Genomic DNA, 20,632 nt, shown 5'->3' with positions numbered 1-20,632 from the left:
AGATAGTGGGAGTAATTGTCTCTACACAGGGGAGTGATCACGTGACACTGGCTGCAAGTATGACAAAATAATGACTTAAAGGTGGTGTGATATTTTTGATGAAAACAAACATACTTGTTCTATATTCTGCTGCTAATCATTGCTATAGTATAGACTCTATACTCGAGTATGCCACTGCTCTATACTATAGAGCAGTGGTTCTCAACCTTTTCAGGCCGTTACCCCCCAAACAAAATCATATTTCCCTGAAAAGCACTCGGAATTGTAGGAGTTGAGACTTTTTGTTTGACTCGGTTCCACAGATAAATATTGTGAAAATAGCGGATCTACAAGCTCACAATATACAAGTGTTGCAAGGCATTGTCTTGCAAGTCTTTATTGTATCGCTTTATTTAAAGGATAACATGTCAATGCCCTCCCAGGAGGGAGGGGACTCATCACAGGCTGAGGTAGAAGTTGTAGCGCTCAGTGTGTACTCACCCAATAAGTAATTGCTGTGGCTTGGAGTCAGATATTGTCCTGTAGTATCTCAATTGACCAGTGTCATTAATTACACCCCTGTTAATCGTGTTCGTTCCCCATACTGCACGTATGTGCTCACTGGAGGAAGTGGAGAGAATGTGGTCCTTATGAATCATGTGGAAAGTGGAAATATCACACGTTTTCTGCCACAAGCCCACAACTGTCAAGTGGATATGAATTTAGATGACAAGAGCTGACTCCCAAGTCACAGCAATGAATTATTGGGTGAGTAAGTGCACGAGCAGTGCTACAACTTTTAATGCTGTGCGAGCATGAATCCCCTCCCTGGGGGTGCATGGACGTGCTCTATGGTATATCGTTGCTGTCAGGGAGAAACCTCTTATCTCATCTTCATTCTAATGCTACTGCGGAACAATATCACCACATTATCTCCATTTTTTTACTTTGTTTTTTTTTTGTAAATTAACGCCCTACTTGATCATATTACAGCATCACACAAAAGTATCAAAAATAGAACATCTGCATGCTTGAAACAATGCATTTTGAGCTTGTCGATCTGTTTTTTTCCCTTTTTATGCTGAAAAGTCATAAGACTCAATGGGCAGTATTATGCATGTCTTAAGTACCAGGTCTTATTACTTAACTTAAGACCTGGAGGCGTGGTCAATGCTGTTTGGCCACTCAGAATAGCCAAATGGCATTGATCACGCCTCCAGTTAAGTAATAAGACCTGGTACTTAAGACACGCATAATACTGCCCTAAATGTCCAAAACTCATATTATGAGGTTTCCACCCGACATACATGAAATGTATACAACATCACAGCCATTTAGGGCAAGGGAGACCCCTGTCACTGAACAAACACTCTATAGAAATGATTTATCACAATATATATTTTAATAACTGAACCAACATCTGTAAATGTTTGACCACTAAACAAACACACTTTGTAGCCAAGATAGATTTACTTTAAGGTCTGGGAGAAACTTTAAAGAGACAATAAATCAAAGTCTTTCAATAGACTGGATTTACTCTACATGTGTTTTTATTAATAAAAACAATGGTGTTGACCTGTACCACAGGTCCAGTGACACACCTTTGATTTAACGATAGACCTTGAGCAGGAGAGCATCTAAACCACGCAAGTAATGTGAACCCTTACTTATTATCCTTATTATCTAGTTTGGCCAAGTCAAAATAAGCTTAACATTCAGTGGAAATTAGACTTCTACAAGCTAATAACAGATTAAGCATAGACCCCTGGGGGACACTTGTGAAACATGTATAATATATAGGATTTGTTGGTTAACTGGGTTTAAAGGGATAGTTCAAGTTCACCCCCAAAAAATACATTTTTTCTATCGATTAATCACCCTATGGAGCCTTGAATTCATCGATATTGTATTTGTTTTTGTAGCATTCCTAAGCCAATAATTTGATGACCAGCAGCGGTTGGCAGTGGTTCTCCATAGGGAACCACTGCTGGTCATCAAATGTGCAAAATAATTGAGAGTTTTGTCACTCTCCGAGTTGAATCAAATTCACAATAGTTGTAAACAATTGGTTAAAATCAAATCAGTCTTAGGGATGAAATCTGCTCTTACGCTGTAATTTGTTGCATTTGGTCTCCTGATTGACTGAACCACATTACGGTTTGTATCGTTTGCTCTAAATGTCTGAGAGCTGCAGTGAAGATTGAAGTGAAGGTTCACACAATTCCTTGTTCTTCCAGAGGGACGGCTGAGGGATCCAACCCACACTGCTTCATCTGGACAGCCATGTCAAACAGGTAGTCGTAGCACTCACACCTGCAACACACAGCAGTGGTTGAAACAAGTAGCCATAGCAGTGTTGCCATGTCCTCTTATTATGAGCGACTTTGGGCTTCTGTAAAATTGCTTGTAAATATTGGTAGTTGCGGGTTGAGGTTTTTTGGAGCATGTTTCTAAAGTTGCTTATTTGGGCTTACTTCCATTTTTTGTATTATTATTATTATTAAAACCAGTGGTGCTGGACTTTCAAATTAATATGTATTTGTGCCTAACCCCCATCTGAAAATATTTTGCCAGGTATCAGATTCACAGCAGATATACAAGCGGTAGGAGACTCAATGGACTCTTCGAGTCTTCACCAATCCAATTATTGGCTTAGGTATGTGACAAAAAAAAAGATCTCCATGAATTCAAGGCTCCAAGGGGTGAGTAATCGAAAAAAAGACATTAAATGTATTTTTTCGATTACTCACCCCATGGACAGTGACTTTTAAAGGAGAGTTTTGCACAAGCTGTTTTCTTACCGTATATGAAGACCATCCATTCGTCATTGAAAAAAAGAAAAAAAACATGCTGAGCGTTCCATACCAAATTAGCAGATTTACCGTCCGGGTGGATCAACCGCTAGAACTCTTATTCAATCGCGCAATTTGTTTTAGTTTTTGTTTACATCTGTTCTAGATGATATGACAGGTTAGTCCATGCATATCAGTCCATCCTTTTTTTGAGTGGTGTAAACCACTCCTACAACTGGCTTTTGTGTGCATAAAAAAATGACCATGGTTGCTATGTTCAAAATAATTTCTGACGTAATTAAATCACACCCGGGTGAACTGGATGACCGTAGCAACCGTGGTCATTTTCTCTGCACAAAAAAAGCCAGTTGTGAAATCACATCCGGGTGTGATTTCATTACGTCAGACATTACGTCAGACCACAGCTGATCATGCTATATAAAACCTTACACCACTCAGTTCACACGGGTGTGATTTTTTAAATCACACGCATAAGACATTCCTAATCTTGGTGTATTTTTGCAGGCGAGGAAACTGGAAAGCTTTAACTCCGGGAGGCTAGTGCAGCCGTCTGGGCACCTAGGCTGGTAATCCAGCCTGACAGCATGTCGCAGGTTCGCGTGCCGATCCGACGACCTTTGCTCCGTGTCACCCCCCATCTCTCTCCCCATTTCAGATTACTGTTCATCTATCTAACAATAGAGGCAGAAAAAGCCCCCAAAAATATCTTAAAAAAAATAAAAAGTACCATCTGCCCTATTTTAGGGCAAATGTTAGGTGACAAGCATCACAACGAATCATCTGCTATTTTCAGCAATTGGTGTGTAGGGAGTAAAAATAAAGAGCGGACATAGTAGAAGGCCCTACTGGGAACCCCCCACCACCACTTTGGACCCCATTTAGGTGACACTCCTAATTCAGGGGATCAATGGAACGGAGAAGAAAGATGAATGCTCACATGGCCTTGGCTTTCTGCCACGACTCGCCCCACACATAGACCCCGTGTCGACGCACCAGAACCGCATAGGATTCTGGGTACTGCTCCATGGCCTGCGCCATGCGCTCCTTCAGGTCGCGCTCCTCCGGTGTGTTCTCAATGATGGGGACTACCAGCGTGTCATCGTACCTAAAACAAAGTGAGTTAACCCATCAAGAGGCTGATTCTACAAATGTCTTCTAAGCCAGTAGTTCTCGAACTTTTAAGTGCCAGGGGCCCCCAAATTGGTATGTATTTGGCCACGGACCGCCATCTGAAAATGTTTCGTGCCAGGGACCCCCAGAAGAGAAGATTTATGTTAAAAATATGTTTTTTAAAACATTTCAAAAGGTTGTGAAAATACCTTATTTACAAGCTCATAACACGTTGCATGAACTTTATTTTCTCGACTCATGAGATCCAATGTAACAAGGGTTTTCCGAGGTAAAAAATATTAGGAAAGATTTGGACACAACACACAGAACAAGTCAAATGCTGACATATCAGCCAAACGGATACATCTGGCCAGGCTTCTAATGTAAACACAGCATTTGTTTTTTGTATTAATTAACTGTAAGCAGGTTGACAGTCACATACCTGTAGTTGGAGCCAGAGGTACCTTTACGGATCCCCTTGATCATCTCCTGGTGAGTGATGCTGAACTCCCTCCCTGGGTACAGCAGTGTGGCCATGACCGCAGCCTTGGAGTGGGTGTGGATCACTGCCCCAGCACCTGTACCACAGATATTTAATTATTAAAGATAATCCAAAGATAATTGGAGCCACTAGAGGCAAAATGGTAAAATCCTACTAATGGTCTCCCAAGTGGGTGCCGTCTGATCTCACAAACGTGCAATGTTTACTGGTGCTAGTGCTAGATTCCGCAAGAGTGTGTTGCTGGAACAGAGAAAGGTCAATAATAAATGTAGATTTTCACCTGATTTGTCTCTCTGAAAAAAGCTAATTTACTGTATCTTGTGAAGATTGTGTGGTTTCAGAAGCTTTGTTCACGTTCTCTCTCTAACAAGTCCTTTTACTGTTGTATATTGTATATATTATTAGTATATGAATGCTCATATATATATATATCCATCCATCCATCCATCTTCAACCGCTTATCCGTAGTCGGGTCGCGGGGGCAACAGCTCCACCAGAGTGTTCCAGACTTCCCTCTCCAGAGCAACATTAGTGACTTCCTCCTGGGGGATCCCGAGACGTTCCAAGGCCAGTGAGTCGATGTGTTTCCTCCAACTATGCCTTGGTCTGCCCCGAGGTCTCCTCCCAGTGAGACGTGCCTCAAGGACCTCCCTAGGGAGACGCCCGAGAGGCATCCTAACCAGATGCCCGAACCACCTAAGCTGGCTCATTTCCAGGCGAAGAAGCAGCGACTCTATTCCGAGTCTCTCTCGTGTGACTGAACTTCTCACACTATCTCTAAGGGAGATGCCAGCCACCATGTGTTAATTATTAAGGCCAGACGGGGCCTCGAGCCAGCTCAGTTAGGGCTCAGTTAGGACTCAGGTAGGGCTCTAGTTTTCGCCGGCTGCCAGGCGCGGCTGCACTAATAACTATGGGGTGGGCACGTCTAGAGTTTGAATGGACAGGTATCAGTAAAAAGGGAGACATCGAAGAGGAAGTACGGGTGGGGGAGGATCAACATATGGAATGTCAGACCACCTAAGCTGGCTCCTTTCCAGGCGAAGAAGCAGCGACTGTACTCTCATTGGCTGTACTTTCATTGGCTCATAAAACCTTAATTTTTTCACTTGTACAATGTAGGCTACTCCAATTTTTTTAGTACATTTTGACATTTAGCATTTTGATCAAAGATCCCAGGAGGAGACAGATTTGAACAGTTTTTGATATATTTCAAAATGGTGGGTGATCTAAAGGTCAGAGGTCAAAAGTCAGAACACAAATATTCAGCATGAGGAGACGCATGTGTATCGAAGTTTTATTGCTGGCGGTCAAACGGTTCATGAGCTATGCCAACAATTGCATTTTTTTATTGAGTACTATAGCGGACACCCTTTGGTCAATGGTCGTGGGCTTGGTGTCCTCATCGTTTGGCATAGCCCTCTACCATTATTGCCAAGTTTTGTGAAAACCGACTGCATGGTTAAGAAGACCGCTAAAAGGAGAGGTGTTGCAGAGGTTGTGCAGAGGTTATCAATGTGTCCGTACATGGACATGGACAAATGTGTCTGTGGCAAGACTTGGCCACGTCCGTGGCAAATTCTTATTTTGATCATAAACCGCACAAATGCATGCAACTAGTTGCAGCTCCTTGCAACAAAACACTTTTAAGGTCAACCGCACCAATGCAACTGCCATTGGGGATATGCAAACAGTTGCATGGCAAATCATTGGTGCGGATTGGGTTTAAGACCCAGTTACTGAGTGTCCGTCTACATGGTTTCTTCAGAATATGCACATTAATAGCAGTAGCAATTTTGTTGTGACCTTTCCTGCTGAAGCGTTGTGATCAATACGGATACCCACAGATACCCATCGCATTATTCAAGTGCATAAAATATGGAATCTTGGGATACATATTCCTCCCGATCTGAATTGCCAGTGAAAGGCCGATTTGGCTGATCTGCGTTTGTACAGGTACCAAGCCGTCTTTTCCCCCCAGGTAGCAGCAGCAGTGATCCATGCACATTGAGTGGCAGAGTTTAAAATGGAGTTAACAGGTGTGATGTGTTGCCACAACACCAGCACACTTCTTTCATCTCATCCACCTGTCTTTCCCCTGTTGCTGCAGTTCACACAGAAACTCAAGTCTCCTAAAACACAAGACATCATCCAGCCCGGTGACGGAGACGCTGACGCGCCCGGTGGAGCCCCAGTGTAATAATTCTTGCTGATCTACATACAGCAAACCAGTTGAAGAAATTTTAAATTGAGTAGGCCTACTCACTAAAGTGCTGTATGTTATAATTTGAGATATTATTATTGAGGCTTTATCCTTTGCTTTCATGAAATACCCAAGTTCAGTGGGAAGTTATGGAAGATGCTTCGGAACAGTATATTGTTTGTTTCATCCATACTAATACCATTTAATCTTGTAAAGTCAGTTAATCCATGATGGCAGAAAGGCGCTGGCAGCAAAATAATAAAATAAAAGTTCAGCCTTTGTAGATCTGCTATTTTGTCAGTGCGAGAAACAAAGCACAACCAAGTATAAATCAGACTTGACACATCCATTGTCAAATGTAGGTTACTGGGGTTTAAAATAATACAAAATCAACTCTTGTCATACAGGTTACGCAAGGTTGACACGCTCTGTGCACTTGACCTGGCCTGAATGCATCACAAGGCTGTGACACATCTGTTGTTGGTAGTGACATCATCCATAAATCAACTCCCATTACCAAGGTGGGTTAACCCCTTGAACCCTATTATGTCATTCAGTGAAAACAGCTTCATCTACAAGATCACAATACAAATGAAATAGATCTATGTTTGGCTACGAGATTTGGTGTACAAGAAAACAAGGGCTGTTGCCTCTTACGTCTCGCCACCCAAAAGTAATGGGATTTCACATTATTGGGACAGCTACCGTATAATTTGTAATTCATATTTCATAATGCAATCTCAGTCAATATCCTAAAAAGATATTGCATTGTTGATACAAAACTTCTTGCCCCCCTTTGGATTCATTTCACACCATAGAACATTATATTGCATTTCTCAATGTAAATCTGTTAATTAGGCAACAAATCTATGAATGCACCATGTCTCTCTCTGTGTGTACGGTTGTAATCCACATAACTAGAGAACCGTTCGCCCCATCGACTTCAAATTTGACACACTCGTTCCGCACAACCACAGGGAGTGCAGTGCCCGGTGTCGAGTCGGTCGGACCCACGGTTGTCCAGTACCGCCACAAAAGGCCTCTGCCCGGGCTCTGGACAGGGCCATTGCCCAGGCTCCACATGTAGCTGGCCTGTTCTGACATCACAACACTCCATATTTGGCTATGCCTGACACAGAACTCCGTATATGAATATAGGGACAGAGAGACAGATACATAAATCTCCATATATGGGCATAAAAGGGACACAGCAAGATGGGTGGAACGGGTACTCTATTGAATAGCCAGGTGGGACATGGATCTCCAACTTCCATCGTTACTTTATTTGTTATGTCATGTACAATTGTACATTCCAAATAAGCAATTATTAACCACGTTCTGGTGTCATAATGTTTATAATGCGTGTATACATTGCTTCTGTGTTTCCCGGAAGTAAAAAACAGCCAGAGCCAATCACAGACACCTGCGTCATACGGCATTAGCCAATCTCAGGCCGGCACTCAACATTACAGGCCAACAAAGCGAAGAAGAAAATGCGCAAATGGTTCTGATTTCTCCAAAACCAACGAAGAAGAAACCGTAATGTTTTCGATAAAATCCATTCATTTAACACCATAACATGGTTCAAATTTGTTTATTTGGAATGTACATTACATGATAAATAAGGTAATAAAGCGATTCATGTCGATAAGTAATTTGAAATTACAGGATTACTAATATGGCTTCAGAACATTTTAGATGGAAAAAAAATGGAAAAAGAAAACAGGTTTTTCTCCTCTGCTGAACAGTTAGTTCTCCCACCTCCCATTCACAAATGGTAACATATTATATCGATTAGTGCCCCGAGCTGGCTGGGATAGAACAACGCTCTCCAGCTCGGCAGACCGGGCCAAGGACCCCTCAGCTGAGAGAGAGATGAAGCAGGGACCCCCGCTACATATTGTATGAAATTGTGTAACAGATTAACCTTTTTCAGTCTATGAAGCTTCATAGATAGCTTCATAGCTGTTTTGTGAATTCACATTTTTTTTCTAATAATAATTGGATTTATGTCTGTAGCCCAATCTACAAGCTCACAACACATTGTGTGTTGTGTGCGTGACGTGCCGTGGTACTGAAAAAAATAAATCACCATTACACCACTGAAGCCAACAACACTTCTGGGATAAATTTCACGCATGTGTAGGTAATGAGGATAGGTCTACTCTGGATACATGACAGTTGGAATATGCTGTGAAGAGTTGCGTTGGACTTTATACACTAATGTTTGATATAGTTGTTGCCAGTGGCGTGCACAGACATTTAGAGGGGCAGGTGCTCAAGTTAAAAAAGGGCACCTTGTGCAGCGCGTGGAACCGGCCGGTTGCCTTAATCCATTTTGGGCGGGAACCCCTTTTGGTGTTAGCATTATGTTATGCTTTAGCTATTGAAAAATAGCAGATCTACAAGCTCATAGCGCGCCACCGAGTGGCGCGCTATGAGCTTGTAGGTCTGCTATTTTTGAAAAATCAAAAAAAAAAAAGAGAAAAAAATGTTTTTTATTTTTGTTCTTTTTCTTTTCAAAAGGGCACATTGCCAAAAGGGCAGGGGGTGCTCTAGCACCCCCTAGTGTCTATCTGTGCACGCCACTGGTTGTTGCTGTTGTAAACCTGGCGCCCTATTTTCTTTAATTCATCAAGGATTCTCTTTGTTTTTGGAATTCTCCATTTTCACCGTGAATGAATGAGACAAAAAAAAGTTAAATTCTCCATGAATTCACAGCTCCACAGGGTGAGTATGGGAAAAGTAATTTTTGGGGCATAGTATTCATTTAATGAGATCCCCATGGTTCATGCATTCTTGTACAACCATGTGTGTATGCAAATCCAGTCCCTATGAATAACACATTGTCTCTGTCGGGTGGAAACCTGTGGAACCTGTCCAAAACTGTTACTTTACCCAATGTATTACTTTTCATTGGTTAAATATGTATTTAAAAAAAAAACACACACACACACACAGTCACACACACCCCTTTCACGTAACACATTCCATCCGTAGGACGTCTGGATATTCCAATCGAGGGATGCATTGGACATGTCACATGTGTACACGTCCTAGCGCATCCTCAATGATACCAGGCGAGAGAAGAATATTCTGATTTTTTTTCCTTTTTTTTTTTTTTCAGTCCGACTCTCGGCCACCGTCCTTCGCGCTCTAGGGTCATATTATCGTACCGTTGACTTAGCTGTTAGCGCGGCAGAAAGAATGCCTCGTCTCTCCTAATCCAGGGCGCTCTCTGTGGTTTTGATCTGATGGATATACTAGTGCTTCCTTTCTGCTCCCTCGTCTCTCCCTCAAAATATGAACGCTTTTTGGAGCTTCTAGCGATATAATAAAATCGAGACCAAGGTAAGCTAGCAAAATATTTTTCCGGAATGTTTCCGGGGGAGGGGGGGTTTCAGAGTAAAAGCGGCTATTTCTTTCCGGCACCCCAGAGCTCCTATTTTGAAGGAATCCCGGGAATGATTGTGTTAATAATACGAAAAATACCCGCACTACCAGCACACAACGTGTCGTAGTTGTATGGTATTAGTTTTATGGCAAAACATTAAAAGTTAACCACTTAAAACTCCAGCATTGGTATTATGAGGAAAGCTCTTGCTGAAAATAGCAGATCGGCTAGTTTTAGCAAAAGCTTTCCCCACAATAATACACAGTAAGTGGTTAAAATATGAAGAGATGAGGTTTCTCCCCGATAGTGACAAAATACTTAAGTCTCACTGTCTTGAGGTCTGGGACATGTTTCATCCAATTAAGAATTGAAAGTGCTGTTTGTGTTACCAACAAACACAAGTAGAACTTGCTTCCTTTTGTATGTTTCAGCCCTGTGGGAAGTCTCCGGAAAGGGGTGGTGCTGTAAATGTGTTTGTGTGTGACTGTGTGTGCATGCGTGCCTGGGTGTGTGTTTGTATTACTATTATTTGGGAGGGCCAGTGTTGTAGTGCTCAGGGGCAGTCTTACCACTAGGCAAGGTTAGGCAGCCGCCTGGGGCCTCATGAGATTGACCCAAATTATTGGGTTCTTCCACTATGGCACTGCGTCACATACAATCATCAAAAGTAGCAGATCCGCAAGCTCTCGCCGCAAAATACACAGTTTTGAGCTGCTTGCAGATCTGCTACTTTTGAATTTGAATCCTGAAAAGTAATAGTTTTGGAAACCTGAGCCGGTTTCCACCCGACAGCGACGATATATACAAGCAATACAATATAATCGTTCCATGTGTGTGTGCGTGTGTGTGTGTGTGTGTGTGTGTGTGTGTGTGTGTGTGTGTGTGTGTGTGTGTGTGTGTGTGTGTGTGTGTACCGTGCACCTCTCATAGTGTAGGCGTTCATGAAGAGGGGGGTACACTGACTCTTCGTCAGTCTCTTCCAGGCAGGGGGACAGCTGATGTCTCTCTCCTCCAAGTCACACACAAACATGTCTTCAGGCTGAGTCACCAGCGTAGCGTAGGGCCGGGGAGGGGGGAACACACCGAGGGAAAGCCAAGTTTAATCTAATGACAGTTACAAAAAATACTCCATGCAACAGTGCTTTTCAAGAGCAACACTGCACATTATTCGCCATCTATTTTGAGATGAATTGTGTGCGCCTACAGTTGTTTTGATTTGAACTGAAATGTTGGTGCTCTCGTCGAGCCGCTAGTGTGGCCTGCTTTAGACAAGCATAACGACTGCAGGAATAAAAAACACAGGGATACTACTGACGCTTAACTAGGCAAGGATAACAATGCAGTGTTGAAGGAGCACGTCATCCATTTTCAACCTTCTTCATAGAAGTAGTCCTCCTCACCAGTGGTGGAAAAAGTACTCTTACCCTTTACCCTTTTAGGTCGTTATTAGACAAAGTGAGTGTACGGTAAAAAAAAAAATCATTTGCTGCTTTCTTTCATTTTAGCAATTTTAGTTATTTTTGACAGAGGGTTGGGGGCATTCGAACATGGGGCTAAATACGTCCTTTTTTACAAAATGTTACAGCGATTCATATTTACTATAGTCCTAGTAGTCCTACTAGACCCCAGGAAATTACATCTGGCCACAAACGATCACAGGATCTACTGAATGTGAAGGTAGAGGTACTAGGGGGATGCCATAGGCTACTGTGTGTCATAGGCTCAATATGTCAGTTTGTCACATTCAATAGATCCTGTGATCTTTTGTGGCCAGATATAATTTCTTGGGGTCTTAAATCACCATATTCTTTTGTAAAAAAAAATACATATTTAGGACCATGTTCGAATGCCCCCGCCCCCCCTGTCAAAAAAAGCTAAAATCGCTAAGACGAAAGAAAGCAGCAAATGAAAAATAAAAAATAACTCGGCTTTTACTTTCTCTAGTAATAACCTAAAACATGAGCCATGGTTGAAAAAAACTAAAGTTGTCCTAAACTAAAGTATCAATTTGAATTCCGGACTTTTACTTGTAACAGAGTATGTCTACATTGATAGTATGTCTACATTGATTGTATCAATTCCACAATGTAGACATACTCAAGTAAAAGTCCGGAATTCAAAATTTACTTCAGTAAAAGTACAAAGGAATTGGCATCAAAATGTTCTTGAAATACCCAAAAAGTACTCATTGTGCAGAATTTCCCATTTCAAGTTCTCAAATGTGTATTAACCTTTTGAAAATTGCAGATCTACAAGCTCACCACAGCTCCTCACAGATTCACTATTTCCGAATACGTCACTCTACTCTTTCATTGGTGGCGGGCCATTGTTCTCACATTAATACAAAATAAAAATAAAAGTTTGATATGTTGATACTACCAATGATGTCACTGGTAGGCGGGTTTCTGAACTGTCCGCAGCCCTCTGAGACACACAGTTAGTAGACAGAAATTATACCATATTATGATGAGCTTTAGTGAGGACCAATTATATGAAGATACGTTGAAAATGGGCGTAGTGCTCCGTTCAGTATAAACTCATCTATTAATGGTGAAATCAAAGGCAATAACCATAATAATAAAGGATCAAAATCATAGGCAAAGACCATGAAGTATTATAGATTTTAGAAGACATGATCCAACTTATACCTATACGAATATTTATCACCCCTTCACACCGAATCGCATCGCCTAAAAATATCTGATCTTCGAGTTCATAACAAGTGGCAATGTGCCTTGTTGTGAGTTTGAAGATCAGCTATTTTTGCAGAATGTTTGCCCCAAAATAGGGATGCTAGGGTATGTGGTTATAAAAATCAGCCAGTAGAATGTGTAGAAAGCTGTTAAGTATCCTGGGACTGCCACAAACGCTAAACTGACCTTCAAGCAGTACTGTGCGGCAGTGTGTAAAACGAGACATCAGCGCTGGTACCGCCTTAGAAAACTGTCCCGTTTCCACACTGACAAAACCATGTTAACGGCCTCTATGTTTTCTTTTCTCCCTTGTGTCATGGTTTGCTAACCTGTCTCTGGAGAACAGGAAAGTCTCTAACCAAATTGTCAAGTGGGCCAGTAAGCTTGTAGGTGAAGTCTCAACTCAAGTTGAAACCATTTTTCGTTTTTTACTCCTCGCAGCTGTAAGGTAAGGTGACTTCTCTCAGACTGTTCCCATCGGATAGCAGAGCTGAGGGTGACCTGTAAGGGTCCATTTGGTTCCACTGGAATAGAAAAGAAATAGCAGAGAGCTCACCTGTATCCTCTCCTTCTGGACTCCTGAAGGTGCGATGTAAATCTGGTCCCTAGAATGTCATGCAAAGACAAAATGACACAATTTTTTTTAGGAAGGTTTTAGAAAAGTTATGGCGTGCCCATTATGCTAAACATTTCTCTTTAAAAGAGAAGAGAAGCTACTAATTCCCTTTTTTCCACCCAGATTAGTGCATATGTCGTCGCTGTTGAGCCTTGTATGTCCTTTTTATATTTTGGGGATATCGTTTGGGAACGTCATGCCCTATAACGTGAGCATTGTGAGCTTATAAGCCTGGTATATACACAGGTATTTTTTGTTTTAAGGTGAAAGAAAGTAGTTAAATCTGTTGTAGTTATAAATACTGAACCAATGAAAAGTATAAGCTTGTGACTATATAATTGGATATATTGGAATACAGGTACTTTTTTTCTCCCATTACCTGAAACTAACTGTTTTGGACATACAATTTTTCACCTGTGCCGGCTTTTACAGCATGGCAGGGGTCTAGAAGAGGCTCTGTGTGCGTGCGTGCGTGCGTGCGTGCACACGTAAATGGACCTGTTGGAACCCCCTACAGCAAACATTTTGAACGCATTTGAAGTTTGAATGCGCATAGCTCATGAACCGTTTGACCGTCGGCAATGAAACTTCGATTCACATATGCGTCTCCTCATGCCAAACAAGTATCGTGCTCTTACTTTTGACCTCTGACCTTTAGATTTCCTCCATAACTGCATACAATGGATAATCTATGATGTACGCCAGGCATACTTGACGTGACAGGCTGGCCACGTGAAGTCACAGATCCATATTGGAGTCACACCGTTCCCATGTCCATATCCATATGATTTTGTTGTATTGATTTTTTTACAGGGGAAAACCCACAATAAACAGGCGACTGAATCTTTCCCACAAACAAATCAATCTAAACATCGTATCACATGTCAGAGTGCCGTTAGGCATTTTCACTTTTAAATGAACAACACAAGCCTCCATTGCCGTTTCTGACCGACCGTGCAACTCTCAGCTGCTGCCATGCTCTGGTGTACACAGCCTGACAACCGCTGGCATTTACACATTTCAAAAAGAAAACTGTACAACTCAAACTTCCCAAATGGTTTATCAACATTCCTCAGATCGTGACAGCACAGCATAGAGACGTTCCATATCGTTTCACTGTCGGGAGGAAAACCTTGTATGTCCAAAACTCGTACTTTTCACGCACGCACGCACACACGCACACGCACACACACACACACACACACACACACACACACACACACACACACACACACACACACACACACACACACACACACACACACACACAGAGAGAGAGAAATATGAGATCTGCGAGGCAAGCTCACAACATGTCACACCGCAACTCATTGTGAGATTATAGATTGTCTATTTTCGCTACCTGACGAAGTAGCACAAACCACTTCGGATGAAACATGAAATATGGAGATACAAGGTTCCTGCCTGACAGCAACTATATAAATGTGGCACACCAGTATTTTATAAAGTAAAGCTGTCTTTCTCTGCTAAAGTCAGCAGCCCAGATACTTTCCCCATTTACTTTAAAGGGTAATACTAGATCGCTACATCAGTTTCTGAGGGAAAGCTATTGGACCCTTAAATGATTAAATTCCTTCATTTATTTCGGGTATCCGCAAGTTTCAACCCAATTTGGATTTGGTTCCTACTTCGAACATAATTTCGATACCCAACCCAACTAACCCTATCTACCTACTGTATCTTCCCATCTACCTATCTGTATGCTCAAGCATGTAGTATGAGCAACACAGGAGTGGAATTGGAGTGAAAGAGAAGGCCAACGCTCTCCTCTCCAGTCATATCTTGGCTGCTCCGCTCCACACTCCAGTTCCCATGCTCTGGTTGGCAGTGATCCCCGTAAAAAATGCCCAATTCTCACACAGAGCACACACGGTGTGTGTGTGTGTGTGTGTGTGTGTGTGTGTGTGTGTGTGTGTGTGTGCATGTGTGTGTGTGTGCACACACACACACACACACACACACACACACACACACAAACACCGCTGACAGGTTGGTTCCCCATTCACACTAATTTGCATTCTACACAAGAATAAACAGTCAGCCCACCACTTCAGCAGCCAAGCACAAGACCAGGCTACAGAACCTGGAATAGTGCTGGATGGCGTTGCATCGTGCCATAAATGCCCATTGTGGCAGCAGTTGTATGGCTTTAGTGGATTCACTGTTATTCACTAATTATTACATTATTATTGTCTGATCACAATCATATGATAGCCTCATATTATTTTGCACAATCGTCAGCATTGTTTCCATTCATCTGTATACATTATTTGGAGTTATTTATTTGCATATATAAAATTATTATTTCTCATATCTATTCTGCGCTGCGCATTTGTTTACAAAGCCTAAAAGCCAAACTATATAAAATATAGTTTAATATAGAAAATAATTGTACATAATATATTATTTACACAGTATGTTCCAATGTTCAATGCCAAAAATGCAATTAAATCATGAATCGCTATTAGTTGCATGGCAATTTATTGGCACAGCAATGGATGATGGGTATGAACATTGCAGGCTTGTGGATCTGCTACTTCTGAGTGACGCATTAGTATGATCAAGCAAGGCGTTAATTTACGAAAAAAATAATTAGAGATAAGAGAAAGGCGGTTTCTGGCCGAAGGCAAGTTCGGCAACGATAACGAAAGCACATATATTACAACACTCCATTTAGGGTTGGGATTCGAAAATAGGATCCAACATTGAGTAACCGGAATTGGTTCCATCATATCTGATTTGGAACCGTTTCCGGGACTGGTTTCATCACACTGTCAGAGGCTATTCACTTATTATTCATAAGCGACATTGGACTTTTCTGTAAAATCTGCAAGCTCACAATGTGTTGATTGTAGATTGGCTATTCAATAACCAATGTATATGTTTAAAGTCATCATGTGGCCTATAGTAGTCGCTTCTTTTGGACCCGTTTTCATGGACCGCGTTGCTTATTTCTCTCACAAAATCTGGCAACAGTGTTACACATACCTGCATCTCAGACTGATGCCTCCCCCGGTCCCCGTCACCCAGCCCAGCTGGTAGAAGAGACGACACAGCTCTGGGATGAGTACACGAGGATGCTCTGCGTCTGAGTCCTGCCACAACAAATGGAAGAACAACTCTATCAACCTAATTACATTTTATCATAGTGCCAAATCACAACTTAGTCGTCTCGAGACACTTTACAAGCAGAGGCACAACGTGTCGCCCTTGAGCAGGCATGTTTGTGACAAATAAATGAGAAACACCAAGAGAGAGACACATAAATGGATTGAATCAACTAATCAAGTTTAACTTGAGGAATAAAACTTATATAAGGGGTTCTTAATCAAGTCTGTCTAGGAATGTTCTCGGCTCACGAGTGGAAATGATTAGACAACACAATAGAGCAGTGGTTTTCAACCAGTGGTCCGGGGACACCAGTGGTCCTTGAGGGGGTTCCAGGTGGTCTACAGCTGATGATGGAGTGTTGGTAACCAAATGGACCCTTATAAATCTTTAACTTATACATCTTTAAAATGAAGCCAAATGGACCCATAAGGGTCCATTTGGTTTCATTTTACGCTCTCAAGAGTTAAATTATTGTTAAACGTCTGAATGACTGAATGAATATACAAGAGGTTTAATCATTGTTATTTTGATCGTTTGCCCGTTATCTCTCCTATGTTATAGCCACATCAATAGAGCATGGAATTGTGGACAAACTCTTATCGAATGACAACAAAATATTCTAAGTCTTATGTCTGAGAGGCTAAATCTCATCAAATGGTGGTCCGTGGCTCAAATGCTGAATAAATAGTGGGCCTTGATATGGAAAAGGTTGAAAACCACTGCAATAGAGCACCAAAGTCTGACATCATTGCCGCTAGAGGGCGCTATAATCCCCCTGGGTCACAGAGTCATTTCTGTATTGGAGTTCCCATAGGGGAATTGCATCATAAGAACTGTGTTACAGAAATAAACAAATCAGCCAGGCGATTTTGGATATGAAGCATCAGCTGAGGGTAAACAAGTACAAATGTGTCCAAACACAGAGATGATCAATATCATAAATGACACAGAGGGTGTTCTAATGGATTTAATCAATCTAGTTATTATTTAGTCACAAGCTCTTGTTCATTGGTTCAATGAAATATTATCTTCACTGAACGCTATTTTCACTAATTTGTGAGACACTGTTGTAACTTGTATGACAATTTAAGTACGGCATTAATTTATGGGGGGGGGAGAAAACATACAAATTTGTGCGGGCTATTGCTCCTCAATCCGTTCTCTAGATATATTATAGCTCTATGAGTATAAAGGGGGTGGGGGAGTAAAATACAGTGCCAACACAAAGACTACTAGTGCATTGAAATTAATCCACAGTTTGTCATTCATTTTCCTAAATCTATAACAAGACATGTTTCCAAAACAAAATGCATGTAATTATTAGTGAAAGGTTGCACAGTAGCAGGTGTTAATCAAGCCAGTCTAGGAAGGCATTCAGCTCCTCATCACTCTGGAGACATGAAATAATGAAGCATTAAAAACATTTGGTCCAGTATGTAGGGATGGGCCGATAATCCTTATTAATGTTTATCACATAAACGCTCACTATAAACGCTCACTAAAATCAAGATTTTAATTTATGGTATAATTGTCCATTTGTCCATCATCCACTGGACTTTTTTTATGGCTACATAACACCAAATGTCTTTGCCAAAAAATAGCTGTTGTGAGCTTGTAGATCTGCTATAGATCTATATACAGGTTTAATGTTTGTGTTTAGTTCCATGTTTGTTGTAAAAACGCCATTGACAATGAAGGGACAATTTACATCATCTTGTCCCTAACACAAACATTACATGCCATTAACAAAAAAGACAATTTAATGTTTGTTTTCCATCATCATTATATCACCTAATCATTGAATTCCCTCCTCGATGTTGGGTCACGTGATAAAAAGTTTGGGAAGCACTGCTATAGAGTCTGGAACTAACCCTCATGACAGCTGAGAAAGTAATTTCCGTTAACATGAATATTATCTTTAAAATTGATATTTTAATTTGCATAATCATTTTCTGTTCACATGAATATATGTAAAATATGTTAAAATATCTAACAAGTTGCCAAGTGCCACCGTGTGGCCATAGGCATAGAGGGTAGTAGCCATTGTAAGAAACCGCTCCGTTAAAATAAATATTTAAATTTGCTAAATAATTTGATTTATAGTACGCAAATTGACATGACTGCAAAGACGAGACGAAGCGGGACAACCCTGATCATTTTCTGCACTTCCAGAACACTGTTTCCTATAAACAATGGATCGTGGGCCCATGGATGGGTCACGAGTAAATATCTGTTTTTAACGTTTGTACGTTTTTTCAATTATTTCAAAACATTTTTAGAAATTGAAAAGAAATTTCAAACATTTTGCAAGATAATAAAAGAAAAACATGAAAAATAATAAAACAAATTCTATATACGTGAGCATGGATCTTCTCGAGCTAAAAAGTTTCAGAACCACAACACAAATTAAATAGTGGCTTGTGAGACTACGTCATTTCCGATTTCACTAGTTTATTCTGTATCCTGTATAAGTTCTCTCTCCTAAAATGGTCCAACTGATATCCAGATCTGAAAATGTATTTTCTGCACGTGGGTAGTTATTAATTAGTTATATAAAAAAACTTAAAGCACCTTTTTTTTTTTTCAATGTATTGCAATGACCATGCTTCAATACAGTATAATATATAATCCATTAAATGTACCTCCATTGTTCCACCTTGGTCCCCATTGCTTGTGCCACATACAGAGGACATTTTCTGCAAGAGAAAAACATTGTCAGGTAAACGTTGGTGTAGTCATGGACTCAAACCTGAATTTAAACCTGAAAAATCACAAAGTCAACCTGCTATCATCACGTCAAAAATATAGCACGGGTTATAGGACTTATGTCTCAGCAGGATCTAGAAAAACATGTCAACATTGACTACTGTAACAACAATGGCCCGGTTTCCCAAAGGACACATGGTGTAAGTCAAGAGGTATGGTGTAGCACATGCTCAGATGCCCATTCTGAAATGTAATTTAATAATATTCGGACTGCTGGACAGCTGACAGTAGGATCTCTTTACTCTTAAAATATATATATATATACAGTGTATATATAATCTTTTTAAGACAATCCCAGCTCTTCAAGTATTATAAATGTGTAATCTCTTTATAAAAGTTATTTGTCATCTGCCCTGTGCAACTGTCGCTTGCCAAAAATACAAGCTTGTGAGCAGATATGATATTTTTGGCCAGCGAGCTAAACCATGATTCAATGTTATTGTCTTTTTGTAGGCATTATTATTTTGATTATTATGCCATTTCATGAGAGCAACAATTTATGACAACAGGACAAGTTACTTGTGTTACTTTTCAACATTATAGCTGTTATAGAACATGACATATACATTTAGGGGTCAAGGTTTTTCAGGTCAAGGACCCCTTAGCCGAGAGAGAGATGAGCAAGGACCCCCACTACATTGTTTACAATTGTGTTGCAGATCACATGTAATAGAAATAGATTTCATAGATACCGGTAGGCCATATTCAAGTTCATATATAATGGATATATAGGAAATATATGTCTCTAGCTTATGCAACATATATGCATTGCAGGCGGCCAAGACTCACATCATGATAAACATATGTTGCAGAGATGTGTTCATATATTTAATTTCCATGTGTGTGTGTGTGTGTGTGTGTGTGTGTGTGTGGGGGGGGGGGGGGGGGGGGGTGCATCAGCTAGGTCGGGAGGTAACAGGAGGTGCACGTCCAAAAAAGTTTGGAAACCACTGTGCTATAATAGGATTCAAGTGGTTCATGTATTTAAAAAAAAATCCAATTAAACAAATATTTGGCGGACCCCTATAGTATCGCTGAGGACCTCATATGGGTCCCGGATTCCCTGTTGAACACCCCTGCTTTATAAAAAGTTGACAAGTTTCCGTTTTTTTAGCATCTAAAGAAGGTATTGTGAGTCTACTTGAGGCAAAACCCAAAGCACAGCAGATACTTAGACCTGTATTAGTCAATAGTCACTAGTCAGTGTTCTTTCATTCACAGCATCGTGTTGTAGTTGTGTCGCTGCTTACCTTTATATTAAATGTTCATAACAGTTATATGATATCCAGTTCCACACCACTATGTGTTAGCCATGTTGCTAAATGCTAATAAAAAAAAATGCTGCTCCTTCTTCTTCTTTTACTGTTTATTCTTCTCTCTCTTCTTCTTCGTTTGTATTTCCGGCATACGCCAGTACCTGTTGGAGT

The 20,632-nt window shown here is 40.9% G+C and overlaps 1 protein-coding gene across 1 annotated transcript; it reads right to left on the bottom strand.

Moving 5' to 3' along the window:
- Positions 1-337: 337 nt before the first annotated feature.
- apip (APAF1 interacting protein) lies at positions 338-20,584 on the bottom strand. The gene is made up of 8 exons (XM_079496736.1): positions 20,456-20,584; positions 19,082-19,135; positions 16,317-16,423; positions 13,251-13,299; positions 10,923-11,040; positions 4,345-4,480; positions 3,730-3,897; positions 338-2,292 (listed from the first exon to the last, which is right to left on the bottom strand). The coding sequence occupies exons 2-8, from the start codon at positions 19,130-19,132 to the stop codon at positions 2,193-2,195; spliced, it is 729 nt and encodes a 242-aa protein (XP_079352862.1). The 5' UTR covers positions 19,133-19,135; positions 20,456-20,584; the 3' UTR covers positions 338-2,192.
- Positions 20,585-20,632: the final 48 nt, after the last annotated feature.

Source organism: Electrona antarctica, assembly GCF_951216825.1.
Source record: "Electrona antarctica genome assembly, chromosome: 3".
Classification (NCBI taxonomy): domain Eukaryota; kingdom Metazoa; phylum Chordata; class Actinopteri; order Myctophiformes; family Myctophidae; genus Electrona; species Electrona antarctica.
Note: the sequence above shows the minus strand (reverse complement) of the source record. Positions and strands in the feature narration are given on the sequence as shown.

Bases quoted from the DNA above. Each gene is read 5' to 3' on its own strand.
- apip (XM_079496736.1), bottom strand. From the start codon at position 19,132: ATGTCCTCTGTATGTGGCACAAGCAATGGGGACCAAGGTGGAACAATG. The intron at 11,041-13,250 runs GTGAGCTCTCTG...CTGGTGACTCAG, and splicing joins TCCAGAAGGAGAGGATACAG to CCTGAAGACATGTTTGTGTG. The intron at 4,481-10,922 runs GTGCACGGTACA...TCTGTGGTACAG, and splicing joins GAACGCCTACACTATGAGAG to GTGCTGGGGCAGTGATCCAC.